The 24,888-nt window shown below is 41.1% G+C and overlaps 1 protein-coding gene across 2 annotated transcripts; it reads right to left on the bottom strand.

The window, feature by feature from the left end:
* Positions 1–6,940: 6,940 nt before the first annotated feature.
* LOC128115833 (zinc finger protein 717-like) lies at positions 6,941–22,909 on the bottom strand. 2 transcript variants are annotated; one of them, XM_052746928.1, is made up of 4 exons: positions 21,815–22,909; positions 21,552–21,612; positions 9,001–9,967; positions 6,941–7,211 (listed from the first exon to the last, which is right to left on the bottom strand). In XM_052746928.1, the coding sequence occupies exons 3-4, from the start codon at positions 9,850–9,852 to the stop codon at positions 7,065–7,067; spliced, it is 999 nt and encodes a 332-aa protein (XP_052602888.1). In that variant the 5' UTR covers positions 9,853–9,967; positions 21,552–21,612; positions 21,815–22,909; the 3' UTR covers positions 6,941–7,064. The 2 variants fall into 2 exon arrangements, with proteins under 2 accessions (XP_052602888.1, XP_052602889.1); XM_052746929.1 differs by having other exon boundaries at positions 9,001–9,964.
* Positions 22,910–24,888: the final 1,979 nt, after the last annotated feature.

The following is a 24,888-nucleotide window of genomic DNA, read 5'->3' as shown; positions in this document are numbered from 1 at the left end:
AAGTTTTGGTTGTAAAATGTCTCTTCATATTTGGAAGTGAAAGCCTGATATCAGAATTTATTTTTTTGAACTTTTTGAACTTAAAATAATGAGATAAAACTACAAAAAGATTTTGGTTATAGATTTCTTCATATTTGGAAGGCTAGTACCAGAATTTATCATTTGAATTTTGGGACTTAAGAAATGAAATGAACAATAGATTTCATTGCAATGGGACAATTTTGAGTTTACTTATAGTAATGACCTAGGAAGTGTTTTCTGGAATTGGGTTAAAAATGGAACTGTTTAAATGAAGAAATTTATTTCTACCTAGAATCAAGATGCAGTTTTGTGTATGCATATATGCTTTATTAACTGGTGATTCATGAATTGTTTTATGGAACTGTTTATGTAAAAATGGAATTACTTATGGAACTGGTTTTGTGTTACAAATGGAACTGTTTAAACGGAAAAGTTTGGGTTCCTCTAACTAGGTTTGAGATTTTGTATAAAAAATTATAAAGAAAAGGAGGAATTATGAGTGAATTAAGGTTGAATTATGTTTGCAGAAATTATGTTTGACATATTGGTATTAATGCACCCTAGTTTTGTGGAGTTGAGGAAATATTTAAGTTCGATGTGAATACATCAGAAGTTTTTCCTATGTTCTGTTAGCAAGAAAATTCAAATGCTTAAGAGGTAAAGTTGTAAGACAGAGAAAAGTGTTAACTATATATAGCACCATATATGCTAATTCAAATGGTTCTGCTAAGAGTTTGTTTTGAGCTGTAAGACTGGGAGAATTGTGACTATGTAAAGCAATATTTATTTTAACCTGTTAATGGTAATGATGAAGCTAAGGGATTCTTTAAGTTTGTAGTTACCTTAGGAGTTTTTGGTTTAAAGAGGGCTTGATGCAGCTAAAGACTGCTGTAGTCAGCTTGGACCTAATCCCAAAAAGAAATGCCATCTATATCATCCTCTACTCCATACTGGGAGGTATAACAGCTATGGAGATTGCTGTAATAATGACTTATTTTTTATATAATAAGAAAAAGAAATGCCATCTATATCATCCTCTACTCCATACTGGGAGGTATAACAGCTATGGAGATTGCTGTAATAATGACTTATTTTTTATATAATAAGAAAGGGGGCCTGTGGGAGCACTTTTTCAGGTTCCTCATGGCTTTACCCAGCAAGTCCACATAGAGGATGATTATGGGCCACAGGCCTGAATGCAGGTGTCTGGAATGTTCTGCACTTGCCTGTGCTGGGGGAGGAGGTCTTTGATCCTCCCCTTGGTGTCTCTATAAATACCCAGGGGCAGAGACAGTCTGGGCCTGTTGGGAAAGGTTCGAGGCCCTCTTGAGGCTTTCCTTTATTTTCTACCTGTTTATCTCCACAATATTCTCAGCAATATAAATCTTTCTATCTAATATTTCCTGTTGCTCACACTCAAGAAAACTCTGGGGAGCTGTGAGGTTGGTGGGTCAACGCCCCACAACTCTGATACCTACTGAATCTTCTCCAGTGCCCAAACACAGACTTTTAATCAAACCTCAACTCTCTGAACACTCAGTTTTTAGTGTGAGAATCTGCATGCACACACACAAAATTCTGATAATCTGTCAAGTTTAGGAGTGGAGGGATGACTCAACAGTGAAGGCCACATTTTGCTCTTGGAGAAGACATGAGTTTCATCCCCAGATCTAACATGGTGATGCACAATCATGCCTACATCCTCTTGCCTAGGATCTGATGCCCTCTTCTGTCTTCTGTGTGCACCAAACACTCGTGGAGAACAAACATACATGGATGCAAAACACTCATACAGTTGAAATAAAATAAGTAAATTCAGCAAATTAAAAACACAACCCCCAAATCTCTTATATGTCACCGTGGATAAACAGCCAGGCAAACATAGAAATGTGACAAACACCTCTGGTAAAACTATAAATTAGTAATTAAAAGAATCAAGGAATTGGATAAAAGGATAGAATTCCATGATTGTAGACAGGAAGCTTCATTACTATGTCAGTACAGATTTGAGCTACAGATTCAACAAAAGTACAACAAAATGTCTAACTAGTAATGCTATCAACAACAGAAAAATGAAAAAAAGATCACCAAGAAGAACAAATGATCCACACAAGACTGAATAAATAGTACACATAGTGACATCAACTGGCTTGAAAACTTCCCATATACCTACAATAAGACTGTACTGTTTGGAAAAGAATAAAGACATTTACAGAACATCAGAGAAAATTTAGAAATAGACAAGATAAAAATATAGTCAGTGTTGACAAATGAGGACATGAAAACTACCTCAAAGGATTTCATGTTACCTTGGAGAAACCCACAGGACCTCACTGGTCACCATGGGAAGTCATGGGACCTCAAGGAACCTCATAAGACCACCTGGATCACCATGGAAACTCCCACAAGACCTCATAGGTCCTCTTTGCCAGGTGCTGCCATTTCCACCATGCCTTCCATGACCCGCTGTCTTTGCCATTTACCTGCCAGTGAGTGGTTTTCCATTTTGATTGCCGTATAACTATGCAACGGCACAGGCCCCATGAACTGCAGATGTTCCTTTTGTCTTCTTTAGCTTTTTGTCTTATACCCAATTGTAGTTTAATGATTTTGTGATATCTTCTTCCTGAAACTTGGCCATTCCATCTCAAGTCTAGAGGTTAACACTTTCTATTTTAGTTTAGGATCCATCAATGGTTGATGAGCCATCAGTAAACCCTGCCTTAGCCAGAGGATTTGACCATTCTGTTGGTTGCTGCAGTTGAGAGTTGCCTCTCTTGGAGGAGGGGTGAGCACTTTAGGTTCTGAACTATTTCTTCAGTGCTAACCATATCCCGGTCACTAAGGATTTCTGATATGTACCATTTCCACTGTAATACCTTTTCATCCATGCTGAGGACTCTGCCTTTGAAGAGATCCAATCTATCATTGTAAGGGGTGCCCAGATCACCATAGGATAGTTGGCCTTCACTATCAGGTTCTCCATGCCTCAAAAAATGTAGAGATTTTTTTCTGAGAGGATATTTGTTCTCCTTATATTGAAAGTGTTTGCAACAGAATTCATATGGTAAATGTAGGTGGACTCTTGTTGGTTTATGAAGAGCCCATACATGCCAATTAAGCAATAAATATGATGATATCTATCGTCAGGATACCATCTGGTTAAACAGTGGTCAAGGTTGCATGCAGAGAAGAGCACAAAGGCAGCCACAAAAGCTGCTCTTTTTTCTTGTCCCCATTGGAAATTAGCTGCCTTACTAGTAATTCTGTAGAGGATTGATTACAATAACCATTAACCATGGCATCTGACTTTTGACCTTGAGTAGTGGCATTAAAAACATGAACTACCATGCCTTTAAGAAACAAGTAAGCTATAGAGATCTGTCTGTCTCTGCAGGAATGAAGAGTATGGGCCATCACTGCTCTCTCAAACATCTTAGCTCCCAATATAAGTCTGATTTTAGAAAAACAGGTGGAGCTATAGTAACCCTTTGAATTTACTTTAAAAAATGTAAATCTCTTAACTGTGATTTTTAACAGCAAACAATACAAATATCCTTTTTGTTTAAGAAGAAAACTCAAAAGCTGATGTCCAAAATGTCATGGGTCACGTTACAATCTACAGTCTAACATTGTAGCATGGAATTGAGACATGTGGACAAGAAAAGCCATGCTTCATTTCATGCTAGTAAGACAAGTGTGTCATTGGTAAATTATCATTTGAAATTTTTTAAAAAAAAAATTTTTCTTGTCTGATCAAAGAAAGGCATTTGTTAGTCTTTATATTAGCTTGGATTGAATGACCAAGCTGTCTGATGAACTGTCACCTCTTCTTATTAAGCAGGTCCTTCCTATTCAAAAACTACTTTATCAATGCTGATAGTATTCACTGCTACTTTTCTCCTGTGAAAGCAAAGGTAAAATCTCTTTTCCAAAGGAACACATATCCCAGTTTCCATTCTAAGGTTAACACATCTTTAAAATATAAAACTAATTTAATTCACAAGTTCTTTAAACTATACAATATTTCTCTGTGCCTATTGTCTGTTCTCATGGGCATATAAAAATTTGATGTTAATAAAACACTTAGATCACTGTGTAATCTAACTTTGGGAGTTTTGATGATGACAGATAATGATTGGGTCACCTTTGATATTGGGGCCTCCAGAAGGCCCACTCAGAACATTTCCCAATGTCAAAGATTTACCTTGTCTGTCCCTTCATGATCTGAATTCAGCCGTACAATGCCAGCCTTTGTCACATCTTCTGCGTGCTCCAGAAGCCTGAGATCTTTTTAAATTTTCTCTAGAAAAAAATGATGGGCATTCTATTTAGGGGCTTTACCCATGAGCCACAAAATTCCCTAGATTTTTTAAATATTGCACTGTAGTCATGTTTATTGCCATAACTGAGTTTGGGTCCAGAAGCTCAAAACTATCTACTAAGCCCATCTGCCACATTCCTGCCATCACTCCATGTTCCATACTGGTTATGTTTCCCTTTCACAGTGAGCTTACACTCCCTGGTGGATAGTTGTGATATAGGTGGCATATCAGAAGTTGTAACATGTGAAGTGTTGCAGAGTAATGGGAATCACAGGGAGTGTGTAGGGAGTCATGGTGTGATGGGGCTACTTGAGCACCATTGGTACTGTCCAGGATGATATACCAGTGCAGAAGTCCTGGTCATCATCCTGCAGGCTGAGGAAGCTGGTCCCTAAGGCTTTATCTTGCAGAGGTGAATGATGGAGACTGAATCCCTGAGCTGTCTCCTCAACAGCCCTGGACTTGCATCAAGTGCATCTATAGCAAGACACAATGACACACCTCTGTACCTAAATCAAAACCTGGTCATTAATGGCTGAAGCAGGGACATGTCCCAGAGGCATCTAGCATAGGCTGGATCCAGCAAGCTATCCCTCTGTGTACAAAGACGGTTTTCTTTATGTCCCATTATCTGACCGAGCTCCACAAAGCATGTAGTAACTAGATTCTCAGCAGCAAGACTGTCATTTGGCTTCTCAGTGCCTCCTCCTTCAAGAGCTAGCCAGGATAGCCTGCTGCACCTTCAAAGCCTCCTTTAGCAGAAAGGCTTCTTTGGCAACTTGTGTAATCTGGAGGGGGCAGGGGTTTCATGAGGGGCCACCCTGAGCCAGGATGCAACCAGGGACCTCTTCACTGGAACTTGGTACTGAGTACCAGATTCAGGGCAGGAGCTGATCCAACTCAGAACTTGGGTTTGAATATGCCAGGTGCTGAAAATGTTTCTAATTTAAATTTTGTGGAAGGAAAAAATTCAAACAATTATTTTGTTACCCTTGAAGGGATTCCAGATCATGTTTTGATATTCATCAAATCTTGGCATCCAGATTGGTCTCTTCAGGGGGGAAATATTCAGCTTCTAGGGATTTGAACTTGATCTCAGGTAAAACAAAGTACAAGAGGGGTGGAATATATAGGGCCAGAATGACAAACAGGAAAAGTAAAGCAATATATGGACAATACAGCCATGAATTTATGGGGATGTGATTTGTTACCACAATCAAAAACACATATTATCTTTTAATGACTCAAGGCCCTGTGTACTCACAGCACAAATAAACCAGGCACTGTCCACTGTCTGAACTTCAGGTCAGCAAATACTTTGTCTATTTGGCTCTAGATAGAAAGCCACAATGCCTGTCCTTACGGTCTCCATTGGCACATTTTGAGGAATTCTAGATTCTGGAGATGCCTTGCCATGCCTAATAACCCATAAAGTCAACTTGGAGAATAATATCAATTTATGAAATGCCCAACTTTGACCTGTGACCTCCACACGTGCACATTCACACAAAGAACACAAAAAAAAAATGATACAACTGCAGGCTAGAGACATGAATGTTTTGGTAAGGATACTTGCTGCCAAACCTGTTTTATATCTGAGAACCATCACTGGGAACCACATGGTTGAAGGAGAAAATGGATTCAGGTAAGTTGTCCTCTGATTCCCATAAATGCATTCCCTCACCCCTACATTAATAGATACATGCAGACTTAAAAATTTTATGAGTACCCGTGGGATACATGGGTTCAAATCCTGCTAATGGTCCATTTATTGTCTTTTACCTTTGTTCAGTGACTTCACCTCCCTATGCCTGTTATTCAGACAGATGTAAGTGCACCACACTTGTTACCATAGTTACAATAGCCAGTTGGAACAATACCCAGAATTGCTCTAGCCACGACTGTCTTCCTTCTCTGTTTCAGTTTCCCATGTGAGAAGTGGAAGGATTCTGCAATACTGTGCCACCTGGGAGGTTTTTCAGTTTTGTGTAATCTCAGCTTAGTGTGCTCCACCAGTGAGCAAGAAGGAAGCCTCTTTTCCATCACCCTCCTTGTCCTTGTCCACGGACTCCTGGGCACAGCTCTGGCCCTGGCATGCTCACTCACCCTCGATATGAGGCCACTGAAGCTGCAACTAAGCCATGACCATGGACTCAGTAGTGTATATCTATCTCTTCATAAGCAATGCCTCACACTGCATTTGTGGCCTTAGCCTACATGAGACTCTCAGGACATTTCGACCCCCAAGAGGTCGAATCCTGGGCCTCTTCCCATCTTCCATGATGAAATGCTGGCATTCCATTTCAAGCAAGGTTCTGGAATATAATCCAACTGTGGAAACATTCAGATCTTGTCATGCACCTCTGGCTACTACCTGTGAGTCCCAGGACACACAGTTAGTCACTCTGCGCTCTGGCTTGCTCACTCCCTAGTCCAGCCCTGTTCTCCAGGTAATTAGGAAGCTGAGGCCAAGGGGCAGGATTCAAGGGCTACAATGTGAGTTCTAGACCCGTCTAGGCAACTGAGATAGACTCCATCTCAAAACACACACACACACACACACACACACACACACACACACACACACACACACACACACACACACACACACACAGTTTATTTTAACAAAAGTTTGTGTTTGCAGTTTTGATTTGGTTTTGAGGCAGGTTCTCAGTGTAGACGTGTATATGAAAACTCGGCTACCTCAATGTTTTCATATCAGATGGCGATCATTGGATAGAATACTTGCTCAGCACACACAAGACCTCTGCATAAACAGGGCATGGTAGTAAAACCTTCCATTGCAGTAACTGGAGTTGGAAGCAAAAACACCTGAAGTTGAAGGTCAGCCTGAACTTCATTATCCTGTTTAAAAAAAACAAAAAAAAAAATTAAGAAAAAATGTCAGTGCTCAGTGCTCATCATGGCATGGGTCAGCAGGTATAAGTGCTTGTAACCAAGATGGATGGACCTGGTGTGGTCCTCAGAACAGACATGGTAGAAAGGAAGAACTGGGTCACACAGGCTGATATCTGATTTCAAACTATACTATTCATGTAGACTCACAAATGATAACAATAATAAAATGAATCTTAAATGAAAAGGGATGAGAAATTGTTTAGCAGTTTAGCACCTGGCATGGACTGCACGGTGACCATTGCTGTTTGACAAGTCCCAGCATTTCCTCATTGCCGATCTTAATTCTCCAGCATCATTTTTTTTTCAATTTTAATAATTCTCACTATATGTTATGGAGTTTCCTTATGCCTTTTACTGTGGGAAATTTATTTTGCTGGCTACACTGGAGGATGGGAACATATACATAGGCAAGGAAGTCTCTTTAAACAAAATTCTTGGAAAAAATCCCACCACCATGGAACCACACAATGTGATTACTATGCCTACTCCCACACATGAAGCCCCATTGTGTCCCCCTGATTAAACCAAAAATAGAGAACTTAATGATTTACTAACTGGATACACCTAGTTCCAGGGATGAAAGTAACTATGAAAGGAAACAATGGGTTCACATCCAGAAAAGCATGAAGATACTTGCTGAATTTATCACTTTTTGCCCCAGGAAAAATGCTGTAATGTGGTTGATGGCTGCTTTTATCCTGGAATCACTAAGTCTGTTTTTAACCTGCTTGAGTCTAAACTAAGATTCAGTTATAGAGCATAAAATGTGTAGTTGTTTTTCAATAAAGGATCAGCCATACTGATTCATGCTCAAATCATGGCAGTCTCCTTCCTCTACTGATAACTGATCGCTTCTTTGGGACCTGAACTCTTATGACAGCGGACTCCAGCAAGTACCTCCTGTAGAACACAAAATTCATTTTCCTACAGACACATGGCAGCTCACATCAGCTCACATCTGAAATTACCACATTAATTACATCCATATGATACTATCCAGTATAAATTCTTTCATGACTGTGAAGATTACTCTTCTTTGCAAATGCTTTACCACATTGGTCATATTCATAGGGTTTTTCCCCAGTATGAACTCTTTCATGACTTAGAAGGCTACTCTTCTGTACAAAGGTTTTACCACATTGATTACATTCATAGGGTTTCTCTCCAGTATGAATTCTTTCATGACTGTGAAGATTACTCTTCAATGCAAAGGCTTTACCACATTGATTACATTCTTAGGGGTTCTCTCCATTATGAATTCTTTCATGGGTGAGAAAATAACTCTTATTTGCAAAGGCTTCACCACACTGATTACACTCATATGGTTTCTCTCCAGTATGAATTCTTTCATGACTTTGAAGACTAATCTTCTGTGCAAAGGCTTTACTACATTGGTCACATTTATATGGTTTATCTCCAGTATGAATTCTTTCATAAAATAGAAAACTACTCTTCTGTACAAAGGCTTTACCATTATGATTACATTCATGGGGTTTCTCTCCATTATGAATTCTTTCATAGGTGAGAAAATAACTCTTTGTTGCAAAGACTTTACCACATTGATTACATTCATATGGTTTCTCTCCAGCATGAAATCTTTCATGGCTTTGAAGACTAATCTTCTGTGCAAAGGCTTTACTACATTGGTCACATTTATATGGTTTCTCTCCAGTATGAATCCTTTTATGAACTAGAAGGCTACTCTTCTGTACAAAGGCTTTATGACATTAATTACCTTCATGGGGTTTCTCTCCAGTATGAATTCTTTCATGACTGTGACGAATACTCTTCCATGCAAAGGTGTTACCACACTGATTATATTCATAGGGTTTCTCTCCAGTATGAATTCTTTCATGGGTGAGAAGATAACTCTTTTTTGCAAAGGCTTTACCACATTTATTACACTCATAGAGCTTCTCTCTTGTATGAAATATTTCATGACTGTGAAGGTTTCTCTTCTCTGAAAAGCTTTATCACATTGATTATATTCATATGGTTTTTCTCCAGTATGAATTCTTTCATGTCTGTGATGATCACTCATCTGTACAAAGGCTCTACTACATTGTTTACATTCATAGCATTTCTCTCGAGTTTGAATTCTATGTACTTGATGCTGAAGACTGTGATATGCAAAGGCTTTATAACTTTGATTATACTCATAGGGTTTTCCTTTCAAATGACTTCTTTGGTATACTTCTAAAGAGCAATCAGATCTAAAGGCTTTATCATGTTGATTACATTCATAGAGAGCCTCTTCGTTATTGGTTCTTTGGTGTGTTTGACGATGCCTGTCAAGCCTAAAGCCTTTAGTAGATGACTCACATTTATTATCTTCACTTCTCACATGAGCTTTTTCACATCTTTGAAGAGAACTTGAAGAAATCAGAGAACACTGATTGCACTCATAACATTTTCTTATACTGTGAGCCACACAACATGTGAACAGTGAACCAGTAGAGAGAGATGAATTTCCATATTCCTGGTACTCAAAGGGTTTTTCTCCAATGAGAGTTTGTTGATGTATTCCCAATGAAGTTGGAAAACCAATTAATTGTAAACTTGTATCACAGTCATCATATCTTCTCATAGTGGGGACTACCACATATCTTCCATTTGTTTTGAGAGAGACAGAACTACAATGCTTCTTTCCATTTCCCTTTTGCTCACATGGCTTGTATCCAGAGTGACAGATGACACACCTGCTAAAGGAAGATAACAAATAAAGGGTTTTCACATTGCATACACTTAGTCAAATGTTTTGTGTGTCATACAGACGTGGAATAGAGGTTCATGTTTATATACCAAGACAACCTCCTGGTCTCTCATAAAATGCTCCTCTCAATAAACAACACTAAATTACTCACTACAAGTATATGAGCAACACTAGCTTTAATACCAAAGCTTTGCTTATAAAAGGTCTTGGCCATAAACTAATGGCCTCATCAATCATATGATAATTGGAAGGCATGATTGTAATTGGATGCAGAGTTCAACAACATGCCTCTTACATGGCTATGATTGAAACTGTGACATCTACTATGGCATTGTTTCCTTGTCTTGTCCTTAAAGGAATGCTTTGTAAACAGTGATCAGCTACCTGACATTGGAGTACATGGTGTTGTGACAATTTAATAATCATCACAAAGCTGTGCCTATTTACACAGTTGCTTCTCATTAAAAGTTCAGGGTACATTAACATTTTTTTCCAACTGTTTGAAATCTCCTGCTCATGCAGCCCCATTGCAGAAAGCCCGCCATCCATGGCTCCCTTCCCAGAGATGTCTGGAACCATGCCTACCAGCTATTTAAGACCCAGCCCATACATCTGCCATGGGTGCTCTCATGATCTGTCTCCTGCTTTCCTGAGAGCCACCTGGGAGTGCTCTGCTTTGCGCTGCCCTGTTTATTAAATCTGGATTTATTAACTCAGTTTGATTTGGCTTATTGCACCAGTGAAGGAGGAACCCAGCAATCCGAGATCCAATACTTATCTTTGGGCCATTGGCCGGGGTGAATAGTCCTTCCACAACCATGTGGTGTGGCTGTGGAAGGTCATTCACTCTCTCTCCCCACTCTACCTTTGCCACACTGAATGAACAGCTCAGTAAGCCTCCCATTCCCAAACCAAAATGTCTTAAGAGGTCCTGTGAGACCAAAATGAGCCATCTTAGAAATAAGACCAAAGTGCTTTCACCCTAAAACTAAGGCCTGAGATATCTCCTTTTAGGTACAGGCCATGAGTTACTAAAACCAGTCAGTTCAGATTCCAGAAACCAGAAAGTGTAAAAGTACAGAGTCACAAGATAGTCACAAGGTAATGCCTGCCAGACTATGGAATGTCCTCTCCCTGGTTTCCAGGGTAACTGACCATAAAAATGCCCCCACCTGAGGGCAGCCAATGAGAAATGGTGGCGGGCAACCACTCCCTTAGAAGTAATTTCTAGAAGTCCCTAGAAGCGAGCCAATCAGAATTGTACCCATACTAGCACCCCTAAATGATGTAACCTTGTGATTTTTCCCTTTAAAAACTGAGCTTGCAGACAGGCGGGTACTTCCTCCAGCCTCCACTGCGTTGGATGTATTGGACGAAGTCCCTGCCTGGGCTTGTATTGCTTTTGGATATCCCAAAATTAAACCTTGCTTTTGCATTCCAGCATGCTCGTCTTTGGTGGTCTCTCTGGGGGTCACGATCTGGGCACAACAGTCCAACCTCCAGACTTTTAATTTTTTTTTTGAGACCGTGTTTCTCAATGTGTAGAACTTACTTACTATTGGGAAATACTTTCTGTGTGCAAGGCCAAATTTCAATTCAGAGATCCAGCTCAGCTACCTCTGCTTTCCTAGTGCTGGGATTAAAGGCATGCACCTACATCTGTTTCCTGAATGACAGGATTAAAGGCGTGGACCACCACACTGGGCTTCCTTCTATTTCTGTAACTCCAGGAACATTTTTCTCTCTGTATCCGTTTTTAATTTCTTATTTATTCTGTTACTTTATTGTACATTCAGTTTAATTTCAAATTTTATGTGTCTCTGTGTGTCCCTGTGTCCGTGTGTGTGTGTGTGTGTGTGTGTGTGTGTGTGTGTGTGTGTGTGTGTGTTTGGTGGGGGTTCACAGTTCAAAACTTTTCAGTAGCTGTGGTTAGCCAACAGCATGGCTATTGACCTCACCAAAATGGAAGCAGTCATGAGGATGGAAGCCATCTTGGCTGGTGACCTCACCAAGATGGAACCCACCATGTGACATACTTTTCCAGGTCTATTTTGTTCTCTCTGCATTTCCTAGCCTCTGGAGGGCCAAAATTTAAAACCAATTTGCATGTGAAGAATTGTGAAGAGCTCTCCTGACAGAGAAAGTACATTCCATATGAAAAGAAAAGTACCATAAAAGTTTAGTTTGCTGTCGGGAGGGGGGGAAGGGAGTGGTTCAGGGGACACCAACGGGACACAGAAAAGAAATGTGTATTTACAGACACGGTTAAAAAAAAAGAAAGAAAAAAGAAAAAAAGGTCACAGAGCACAGACACCATAAGGCAGAGCAACAACTGATTCCCACATTTGTTTCTGCTATTATTTGATCTGGGTCCCATCTACCAAAGAATAAATGGACAAAAACAGAAACCCCAAATCTTAGCTACAGGGGATCACTCAGGCCTATATTCTCAGCAATCTGGAGGCTAAGGCTGAGAGTTGGAGGCCCACCTGGGCTACAGAGTGAGTTCTAGGGCAGGCAGGTCTATACCAAGAATCCCTGGGGGGAAAAAATTGAAGAAAGAGAGACAAACTTTCAGCCAGTACCTAGACTTCTCTTCTCATCCTACCCCCACCCTACAACAACCACCAGAAATGGCTTTGTTCTGTCTGTGTGTTGTGGCGACACCAGTTTTTACACTGCTGAGGATAGAAGCCAGTGCTCGGGACACCCGAAACCAACTCTGTTCCTAACCCAACACCACTAGCTGGTGCATCACATCCCTAGCCCTGTTTTGTTTTCCGTTCCTTTTATTTCCTTTTTTTTTTAATGCCATGTTAAGTGTTCATTATAATTTTTATTATTTTCACTGGTGTATGTGTGTGGATTCACTCACATGAGTACAGATGCCTAGAGAGGCCAGAGGCATTGGAGTGGGCAGGCATAATCAAGAAAGAGAGAAAGAAAGAGAGAGAGAAAGAAAGAAAGAAAGAAAGAAAGAAAGAAAGAAAGAAAGAAAGAAAGAAAGAAAGAAAGAAGACTGTCTTGAAAAACTAACCAAACAAACAAAAAACTAACAAAAGCAAGCAAGCATCATTGCCATCAGTATCTGGGCTTCTTATCATACTACCCCAACTGCCAACACCACCAGAACTTGCTCTGTTATGTATACTGTGATGAATCCCAGTGTACACACACACACTGCTGAGATCAGAACCCTAGACTAGCTCAGGTTCCCAAACCAACATCTGTAGCTTCATCTCATCCCCACCCAGGCCAGATTCCCTTTGCTTTTATTCATTTTTGTCTTTATTAATGCCAGGTTAGTTAATTATTTTAATTTAAATTGTATAGGGAGGCCAGAGGCTTTGGATTCTATGGAGTGGAAAGGAAGGAAGGGAGGAAGGGAGGAAGGAAGGAAGGAAGGAAAGAAGGAAGGAAGGAAGGAAGGAAGGAAGGAAGGAAGGAAGGAAGGAAGGAAGGAAGGAAGGAAGGAAAGCAAAAATTAACTGGGCAGTGGTGCTGTTGGATTTTAATCCTAGTACTTGGGCAGCAGAGGCAGGCTGATCTCTGATTTGGAGGAAAGCCTGATCTCTGTGATTTGAAGGTCAGCCTGGTCTACAGAGCTAGCTCCAGGACAGCCAGGATGTCACAAACAGACCCTGTCTTGAAAAACTAACCAAACAAACAAACAAACAAAAAACTAACAAAAGCAAGCAAGCATAGCTAGCTAGCTAGCAAGCAAGCAAGCAAGCAGGGCTGGGGATGTTCTGAGGCTTCCAGACTGGCTTCTATCCTCATGTCCAATGTGGGGGTCATTTTCAAACGCATAAGCACTGCCTTCCTTTGTTTGTTTGATTCCTCCAAGTTTTCTATATTTTCTATTCAATAAATTAGTTGGGACAGTGGCCTTTCTACATACATAGCCTGGGAAATCAGAAACTGCCCTCAGCCTACAGCACGGTTGTTGACCTCACCAACATAGAGGCTTTCAGGAGAATGGCAGCCATCTTAGCTGGTGACCTCACCAAGATGGAAGCCACCATGTGACAAACTTTGCAAGGTCCTTTCTGTTCTCTGTGTTTTCCTGGCCTCTAGAGGGCCAGAACTTAAAAGAAAAAAAAGGTCACAAAGCCCCTCTGCCTCCTGACAGCTGGAATTAAGGGCATACACCTCCACCCCACCAGCAGGCTGTATGTTTGGTTTTTGAGGCAGGGTTTCTCTGTGTAGCCTTAGAACCTGTCCTGGAACTCACTCTGTAGACCGGGCTGGCCTGGAACGAACAGAGATTTACCTGCCTCTGTCTCCTGAAGCCGTGATTAAAGGCTGCACCACCACCACCCAGCCCCGGGCTCTTTTATATTTTACATTATTTTTTAATTTTATTTCAGACTGTATTACTCAATATGTAGAACATATTGTCCTGGACATCTCCCCGTGACCCCCGCCCCCAGCTGAGGACCGAACCCAGGGCCTTGGGCTTGCTAGCCAAGCGCTCTACCACTGAGCTAAATCCCCAACAGTCAGGACTGTTATACAGAAAAACTCTGTCTCAAAAAATCAATCACGAAATCAAAAAATAAAATAAAATAAAACTCCAGGAACAACATTTTTCTCTCTGTCTGTTTTTAATTTCTTCTCCTGTTAACTTTATTGTACATTTAGTTTAATTTCAAAATGTATTTATGCATCTACGGATATGCTCATGCATGTGCATGTGAGCCTGTATGCCTGCTTGGGGGGTGGGGATTGGTCACAGTTCTAAACTTTTCAGGAACTGCCCTTAGAATGGCATGTCGACCTCACCAACATGGAAGCATTCATGAGAATGGCAGCCATCTTAGCCAGTGACCTCACCAAGATGGAAGCCACCATGTGACAAACTTTGCAAGGTCCTTTTTGTTCTCTGTGTTTTCGTGGCCTCTAGAGGGCCAGCCAGAACTTAAAAGGAGAAAAAAATAAATAAATAAAGGGAAAACAGAAGGTCACTCACCACCACCTCACCAGCAGGCAAGAAATGTGTATTTACAGACCGGGAAAAACAACAACAACAATACACACAAAACAAAGAAACAGAAGGTCCAGAGACCCTAAGGAGCTGAAAAGATGGAGATCAGCCTCACTCCCACCCATCCCTGAGGAATGGACTTTTTCTTGATTATTCCAGCAGTATTTGAGCTACTAAAAGATTCTTGCAAACCGTGGCTAAATATGATTCTCTTCTCATTTCATGTGCCTCGTTAAATAAATAAAGTTAAGTAAATAGACATAAACACAAATATAATTCACTTGGGATCAAACAAACAACAGACAGCAGTGCTGGACATCTGATTTATGAGGGAAGGGGTAGGCCCTGGGCTCCAGGCAACTCTAAGGCATTCAGGCCTCTTTCTTTCTTTTTCTTTCTTTCTTTCTTTCTTTCTTTCTTTCTTTCTTTCTTTCTTTCTTTCTTTATTTATTTATTTATTTATTTATTTATTTATTTATTTATTTATTTATTTTGGTTTTTCAAGATGGGTTTTTGAGACAGAGTTCCTGGAACTCACTCTGTAGACCAGGATGGCCTCAAACTCACCCAGATCTGCCTGCCTGTGCCTCCTGAGTGCTGGGATTAAAGGCTGCACCACTACCTCCTGGCAGGCAAAACAAAAAAAAAATGTGTATTTACAGACAGGGAAAAAGAACAACAACAATACACAAAAAATAAAAACAAAAGAAATGAAACAAAAAATTTATAATCCTGTATACACACACACACACACACACACACACACACACACACACACACATGCTAAAAGTAAAATTAGCCAGGCTGTGGTGATGTATGCTTTAATCCCAGCACTCGGGAGGCAGGGGCAATCTTATCTCTGTGAGCTGCAGGCCAGCCTGGTCTGCAGAACTAGTTCCAGGACAGACAGGATGACTCTGTAATACAACAAAAAAGGCAAAACAACAACAGAAGGTGAAATTGCCAGGTGTTATTGGCACAGGCCTTTAATCCCAGCACTAGGGAGGCAGAGGCACTCGGGTCTCAGTGAGTTCTAGGGCAGCCAGACCTGTTACACAGAGAAACCTTGTCAGCCAGGAAGACACAGGTAGACTCTGTGTCTTCTATAACTCTAGGAGTGTTTAACAAAAAAAAAAGTATATAGGCTTGGGCCATGGACACACACATACCCCCCCAAACACACACACCATGTGGGGTGGTGGGGGTGGTGGAGGACATGAAGAAGAAAAGGAGAAAGTTATGTATGTGTTAACATTTTATTTTTCTGAATTCCAAGGCTATGCCAAGAGATCCTGTCCCAAGTACATATAAAAATATAGTAAATAAATAAACAGACAGACAGACAGACAGACAAACAAATAACAAAATGAAAAAGAACTTTTTTGTTTGTTTGTTTTTGTTTTTCGAGACAGGGTTTCTCTGTGTAGCTTTGGAGCCTGTCCTGAAATTCGCTTTAGACCAGGCTGGCCTGGAAAGGACAGAGATCCGCCTGCCTCCCTCTGCCTCCTGAGTGCTGAGATAAAAGACTGCCCTACCACCACCACCACCACCACCTGGCTCAGGCCTCTTTTATGTCCCCCCCCTTTTTTTTGACACACTGTACATTTTATTTTGCCAAACTCCATTTGTTTGCATTCTATACACCTTTCCTTCATCATTATTAACATAAGATGATTACACTTATTTAAATGGTTAAGAATTTCTCCTCTTTTTTTTTTTTTGCTTTTTCAAGACAGGGTTTCTCTGTGTAGCTTTGCGCCTTTCCTGGAACTCACTTGGTAGCCCAGGCTGGCCTCGAACTCACAGAGATCCGCCTGGCTCTGCCTCCCGAGTGCTGGGATTAAAGGCGTGCGCCACCACCGCCCGGCCGAATTTCTCCTCTTATTATACTTTAAAAATTAGTATTCGTGTAGAAACTCATCTGAAGCTGTTTTTCTCTTTCTTTTCTTTCTTTCTTTTCTTTTCTTTTTTTTTTTCTATTCTCATCTTCAACATTTAATTTTCTAGGGAAATTTCCAGATTCAGGAGAATCCAACTGGGGGCCCAGAATAGCTATGATGTGGCCCAACACAAAATAGTAAACATACTTAAAACATTGTGTGATTAAAATTTTTTTCATTCAATAACTATATTTATGATATTCATTAGTTACAATAAATGTATTAAATGTATTGGTTTTTTGGGTTTTTTTTTTTTTTTTTTGGTTTTTCGAGACAGGGTTTCTCTGTGTAGCTTTGGAGCCTATCTTGGAACTCGCTTTGTAGACCAGGCTGGTCTAAAACTCACAGGGATTCTCCGGGCTCTGCCTCCCGAGTGCTGGGATAGAACTTCTTTTTAAATCTCGGTTAACTCAATAATGTTTTAATATGATGTCTTCCTTATTTGAGACAAGGTAGCTGCAGCAGCAGTTTTTCTGATTCCTCTAGTTCTTTTTCATTTTGAATTTCTTTGTTTATTTATCTGTTATTTGTTTAGGGATTTAAATACAAACAAACAAACAAAACAAACAAACCCTGCAACTATTTGATATAAAAGACAGCCTACAGCACTAGATAGAGAAACCTTATCTCAACATAACAGGAAATCACATTAGAGATTTAAAAATGCAGTGTGGCTGGTTGATGGTGGCACAGGCCTTTAATCTCAGCACTCTGGAGGCAGAGGATCTCTTGAGTTGGAGTTCAGCCTGGTCTACAGATTGAGTGCCAGGACAGCCAGGACCACACAGAGAAAACCTGTCTTGAAAAATCTTGAAAACTGAAAAGGAGGAGAAGGAGGAGGAGCAGGAGGAGGAGGAGGAGGAGGAGGAGGAGGAGGAGGAGGAGGACTCCAGACTGCCTGCTGAGCCACTGCAGTGCCAGGTGACTCCAGCCTGTTTCAGGGTAGAGACAGTCGCTGCCCTTGGAATTCCCTGTGTGAGAGAGTCTTCACCAGAGTCCACCCCACACACAGCTCCCAGATGTGATTTGTGTACCTGCCCTCACAACCACATCCCCAGCAAATGGCTTGTGAATGGGTACTTGCTGAGTCCAATTTCTGTCCCCAGAAACTCTGGGGTGTCTCCTCCAAATTGGGGATGCAAGAATACTGCCCCCATTCTTCTCTCTTCCTTGTTACTCTGCATCTTGTTCCCAGCGTGTAGTTCGGCCGCACTGTGATCCTAATGCCCCTATTCCTCTCCCTCCCCTGTTCTGTTTGTCTGTCTGCCTGCCTCTCTCCTTCCTGGTATATGACCCAGTCACACCGGGATTCTCCCAGTTAAACATCCATTCTCTTTGGTCCTGTCTGCTCTCACACCCTGAACTACTGCATAAAAGTCTCCAGCCTGTTGGTCTGACTGTTTGCTCCCTCATTCTTTCCTCCCTCCCACCAGAGACGCTGCCGACACCACACCACACCACCACCACCACCACCGCCACCACCACCACCACCACACCACCACACCACCACCACCACCACCACTCACCTCCACCACCGATGCCACCACACCACCACCACTCACCTCCACCTCCACCACCACCACCACACCACCACACCACCACACCACCACCACCACCACCACTCACCTCCACCACCGATGCCACCACCACCACCACCACCTCACTGCAGCCCAGGGAGGTCTCTGTCCCCATACTCCCCACCCCTAAAATTATACCTGCCCACTCCACCCTTAAACCTGTTCTCCTTCAATACACTCTGCTACACCTTCCTCCCTCCTAAAAATCTCTTTTTCCAAAATTCTCAACTTGCTGCTCTGACTTACTCAACGGGGCAGCATGTGCTGCTACTCTGTTTTTCAGTTTCCCTCTGCAGCAACTTCTTTGGGATCTGGGTATCAGGCGTCCAAACCTGAGTGGAGCCTCATTAAAAAAATTGTTTCTGTTAATGATCCTGTTTACTTTTTATGTGTGGTGGAAATGTGTGAATGGTGTGGCCACACATGTGTGTTTCTGACTAGTTTTGAAAGACCTGAGTTTACGTGTCCTGAATGTGTCTTGCTAATTGGGTATGTTTTAAAATCTGTAAGGCTTATGACTCCAGATTGAAACTGTTCTAAAGAACATCACCAGCTGCCATTTTGACTGAGTTTAAAGAAATACTTCACCACCATCTTTAGTAAGGGTAACCACTTGGACTGGCCCCACCAAGGAGACATTAGGTCTCCAATATAATTTGGGTTAGGATATATTTCTGTTTGATAATTTCTGCCCTGTCCTAAAAACAAGGTTTATTAAACAGGATTTAAAACAATGCTGGTTTTGATCATTGATATTAAAATACAAATTGTTTGCAATGTTAAAACTTGGTTTTGCCTGATATATCTTAGGATCACCACTGAAAACTACAGACTGAATCTTCTGGCTTTTATTAACATTGGTAAGCTGTAACTAATTGGGTAAACTGTATGTTTAGACTTAACTTACATATGCCTTCAAAGTTAAACCTAAACAACATTTGTCTAGTTTAGACATACCTGACAGATTTTGTTCCCCCATTCTCAAACACTCAGAGATCTGAGAATATGGCATTTAATATAAAAGCTTTTTATGAGAGACATGCCAACTCCTGGAAGCATCCTGTGTCTTCTCCAAGAAGATGGATGGCCACAGAAGAACTTCCACCTGGACCCTTGCCTAGAATGTCAGCCACACAGTGAAAAGCTGCTTTACACCTTTAACTGCTGCTGAGATCATGTCCAGACTATGAATAGGTGGAGCATTGGGAGAACAATTGTCCCACTCTGTCAAGACAGGTAGGTCGATCTGCCCAAATTTCTACTCCACAAAGAATCTGTCAGATCCTCTGAGCTTGGCATCTAAATAAGTGCTACCTCTGGGACTTGTCGCCCAGTGACCATAGAGAGACTTGGGACTGCCTAGGTAACTGGAAAGCTCCTTCACTCCTGCTTATTTGCTTATTCTTCTCAGATCTCATGATGTTTGATGACCAGGGTACTAATACATTTGCCAGTTTAACAGCACCCCCAATCCCAAGGCTACAATCACCTTAGTAGCTCATTAGTACATTTCCTGTTAAAAATAAAGACAGGTGTGCCTCATTCACAGACTCTGTGGTGCAGGATAAACTGGTTTCAGATATAACTTCAGAGGTTCAAAGTTTCAGCTTTGATATATGCAGTTTTGACAAACTGATAAAGCACTGATTACAAACAGTTTTCAAGGGTCCTTAAATTTCTGTTGATTTTACTGGTCCAGCTTTTAGAGCAAGGTTAGCATTAGAGAGGATATAGAACCCTGGAGGCATGTTCAACTCCCTCCTCCTTCACTCATACAACCTCCTTTCTTCAGTGAATTTAGACTTAAAAATATTCATGCCTTTTAACCCAAAGCCATAGCTTTGTACTCTGACACCAAGATGTAAATCTGTTCCAGTAGTTTTACAGACACCTGAAGGTTCCTGGGAAAAGGGCTCTGCTACTTTATAAAGAAGTCTGACTTAATGGAAATTAATTTCTGTTTCCAAAGCCTATTTTTGACCCCACCCATTTTTGAGCATATTCTGTAGGTTCACTCCTCCTGCCTGGGCCAAGGCCAAACCCACAGGAGGCCCTACAGATACACCAGCTCCTGCAACAGCTCTGAGGATGCCAACCACCAAACAAGGATGCCAAATGGACAAATACTAACAGGTGGATTTCACCCACATGCCTGCTCATAAAAAGGCTCCATATCTTTTAACTCTTATTGACACATTGAGAGGATGGATGCTCTCCAAACATGCAGAAAAACAGCAGATGCTATGGCCCCAGTACTCCTGGAAAACATATTCCCAAGATATAGCATGCCATCTCCCAAAGCTCCTGGGAATTCATTGCTGGTACCACCTCTCCAGGCACAAGTGGACACCTACCCAGCAACTGAAACTTTGTTTTTCAAGATGTCCCAATTAAGGGCATATCTGCCCTCACACCTCACTAATTCACCCTTGACTCTTATGTACAACCAGGACATTTCTCAGTTGCATTCTTTCTGGCAGTCTTCCTATTACCAATGGCTATCCCTGTTCATAAGGACAGTGATAAAAAGCTATTCTTTTTTCTCCTAGCAATCTGCTTTCTCTGCCTCCTCAAGAACAGATGCATGAGGTCTCCTGGATGGCAGCTATCCAAATGCTTCTCCATCCATTCCCCTGCTGAAAATGGGCCCACCTGACTCCCAACTCCCCCCAACCCACATGGACCCATGCTAGCAGGAAGTACACAAACTTGAACCTGCACCCACATATACCCAAAAATTTGGGATGTTAAGAATCTCCAGCAGAGGGGGCCTCATTCAAGGAAGCCACCAATGGCAGATCCTGCCCCAGAGATGCCTGGGACCATGCCCATGCCTACTGGCTATTTAAGACCTGGCCCATAGATCTGCCATGGGTGCTCTCTTGTTCTGTCTCATGCCTTCTTGAGAGCCCCTGGAGTACTCCGCTTTGCTATGCTCTGTTTATTAAATCTGGATTTATTAATTTGGTTTGATTTGACTTATTGCATCAGTGATGGAGGAACTCAGCAACCAAGAATCCAGTACTTATCACAGACATACATATATATCAGCTTACACGTGAAAATTACCTTCCATGTCTTGTAGAATTTTGATAATGTTCTTCAATATTGTGGTCCTCTCATTTGTAACCTAAAATACAGTATCAGAAAATGTGATATATTACTGGAAATTAGGAACAATTAAAATTACTGTCTTTCATGAACCTTAGAACAATGCCTGATATATTCACCAGGTTTTTCTTCTTTAACATTCAAAATTATAGGAGAGCACCAATCTACAAGAAAGACTTCTTCCATTAAGTTAAAAACTGACAGGAAGTTCACGTTCTTACCTACAATAGTGAGGTTCCAGTAGGTTTCCAGCATCACATCTTTGTAGAGACTCTTCTGGGAAGGATCCAGCAAAGCCCATTCTTCAGGAGTGAAGTTCACATGCACATCCTTATAGGTCACTGCATCCTAAAGTATCCCATATATGTACATAATAGAAATGGTGAGACTGACTGCATTGCAAATGTACACATCATTGAGAATATATTTACATAATTCTGTGTGCTTGATACATTCTATGAAATGGGTCAGTAAATATCAAATGCAGTCACCAACTGATTTTAAAAGGAAACATCAAGAGAGAATGACACCTTCCAACCTAGTGTCTACAGAATAGAATACGGCACAGCAGGAGAAATGCCTAGGAATATATACAGAGAGACATGCAAACAGAGTAATAGTATATAGTATACATCAACAGAATTTTATCCAAATTATTAACTTCAAGAAAGGATAGACTATGGTGATATTTTATTTGTATTAAAATGTTATTTGTATGTTAATAAATAAAGTTGCCTGGGGGTCAGAGCTATTAGCAAGCCATAGGAAAGCAGGGCAGTGGTGGCATACTCTTGTAATCCCAGCACTTGGTAGGCAGAGCTGGATAAGTCTCTGTGTGTTCAGGGATACAGCCATTATTGGATACACATGCCTTTAATCAATACCAATCATGGAAAACCTGGAGGCCTATACAGACAGGCCATGAGGAGGCAGTCATGTGGTTGGGTTTACAACCAATGAGAAGGCAGAACAGGAACTCTATATAAAGACTTTAACACAGGGGTAGCTCTGGTTCGGAGAGGTAGGACCACCACAGGAGGAAGGGTAAGGTTTTAGCTCTTAGCTCTGACCTCTTGGCTTTCTTCTTTGCATTGGTTCTGTGTTTCTTATTTAATAAGAAGGTTGGTTACATCTACATTTGGCGCCCAACGTGACAAGAATCCATTAAAAACCACTTGGCTTGGCTTGGCTTGGCTTGGCGGCAGGTCCGGTTTTCGGCCTGGGCACCCTGGCTGCCTAGCCCGGCCCCAGGCCTGACTAACCCACAGCTGGAGCTACTTGCAACTGCTACAAACAACTCAGGCCTGCCCTGCCGAATAGGGCCCCTGCCTGTAAAGCCAAGGCTCTCTCTCTCTCTCTCTCTCTCTCTCTCTCTCTCTCTATCTCTCTCTCTCTTTCTCTCTCTGGATTCACACCTCGAACACCAGGTGGCTGTTTTGAAATTCCCTGGAATTCTACTGTTCTACCCAGACTTGGTAAGTCAATTAACATATCTATTTAAAAGAGAATTTTTTTCTACATTAAAAAAAATGGGCTTTATGTGTACATTGGAAGAAAATTGGGCTTTGTTTGAAATTTTAGACACTCTGACAATGGAACAACTATATGAAAAGATTAATATTGATCGAATTATTCAGTTTATTACTTTTCTTATCCTCATTTTACTATTTAAAAAGATAGTCAACTTAAGTGCCAGGATAACAGTCTTAGAAAAACCTGTTAAACCAGTAAAGATGAATTATAGAGAAATTCAAGTTCAGACAGAAGAAATAAATAGTGAAGTTGTTTCAAAATTGGATCATAAGGTTACAGAAAGAAAGCCAGTTTTCACACAATCACCCTTAATTTATCCGGTAGCCACACAGCAGCTACCTGATGAAGAGAATGAACAAAATACTTGGACTCCAGTTAAAATGTTAGACTTACGAAGATTTAAGGAGGCAATAGCATCTTATGGCATGCACTCCCCATGTGTAAAGCAAATGTTAAACACCTGGTCAACTTGTAATAGGATTATACCAAAGGACTGGTGGGAATGGGCACAAGCTGTTCTTGAACCCGGACAAAATCTCCAGTGGAAAATGTGGTTCAATAATGAGGCTAAAAATATAGAAAAACAATGGAGGGATAGTGGAACACAAGTCTGCCAGGATCAGCTTATTGGAGAAGGCCAATATGCTTCAGTAGAAACACAATGTTTATATGATGTCCAAACCCTAGTTCTATGTCGAACGGCAGCTTTGAATGCATGGGACAGAGTTGAAGAACCAGGAAAAAAACTGAGTCATTTACAAAGGTTATACAGGGCCCAAAAGAATCTTTCACAGATTTCTTACAAAAATTGACTTCAGCAGTACAGAAAATGGTCCCGAATTCAGAGGCTAGTCAGATAATAATTGAATATTTGGCCTTTGAGAATGCAAATGCAGCATGCAAAAGAATAATCAGGCCATTAAAGGCAAGATCTGCACCTTTGGAAGATTGGATTAGAGATACAGTTAATGTTGAGGCTTATGACCATGATGATATGTGGGTAGGAAAAGCAATTTCAAAAGGTTTGAGAAATGTTAGATGTTTTGGATGTGGAAAGCAAGGACATTTGAAAAGGGATTGTAAACAGGTCATTCCTAGAAATAATGTTTCTTCAAGGAACACTGGCAACAGAATGCCCCTTCCTTCTGGAGTATGCAGAAGGTGTGGTAAAGGAAAACACTGGACCAACGAATGTAAATCAACAAGGGACAGACAGGGTAATCCTCTGCCTTGAGCTTCGGGAAACTCCCACAGGGGCCTCAGGCAGGCCCCCACAGTAAATCCAGTTCAAACCTTTCCTGCAATTGTAGAGGAAACCCCTACTCAAAGCAACTAAATAACCAAATGTCTATTGGAATAAATCATGTTAGTCGAGATGATGAAACAGAGAAAATAGGAAATTCAGGAAAAAACATAAAGAAAATTTTTTGGCAAACTTCTATTAATGAACAAAGACCCAAACTAACAATAAAGATAAATGGTGTTTTGTTGTCTGGTCTGGTAGACACAGGTGCTGACATTACCATAATTGTACCAGAATTTTGGAATCCAACTTGGCCTCTTCAGGAGGTAAACGTTCAACTGTTAGGAATTGGGACATTATCTCAGGTGAGACAGAGTGCAAGATGGCTTGAATGTATAGGTCCAGAAGGACAGAAAGGAAAATTAAAACCATATATGGCTAACATAGCTATGAACCTGTGGGGTTGAGACTTGTTACAACAATGGAATACTCAGATTAATATCCCTCCAATCTCAGAAA

This window comes from Peromyscus californicus, unplaced genomic scaffold, assembly GCF_007827085.1.
Source record: "Peromyscus californicus insignis strain IS unplaced genomic scaffold, ASM782708v3 Scaffold_1__1_contigs__length_55948999, whole genome shotgun sequence".
NCBI classification, from domain to species: domain Eukaryota; kingdom Metazoa; phylum Chordata; class Mammalia; order Rodentia; family Cricetidae; genus Peromyscus; species Peromyscus californicus.
This window is presented reverse-complemented; position numbering and strand designations above follow the sequence as displayed.

Bases quoted from the DNA above. Each gene is read 5' to 3' on its own strand.
- LOC128115833 (XM_052746928.1), bottom strand. From the start codon at position 9,852: ATGAGAAGATATGATGACTGTGATACAAGTTTACAATTAATTGGTTTT. The intron at 7,212-9,000 runs GTAATTAATGTC...TTTTTTAAACAG, and splicing joins TGGAGAGAAACCCCATGAAG to GATAATGAAGTTCAGGCTGA.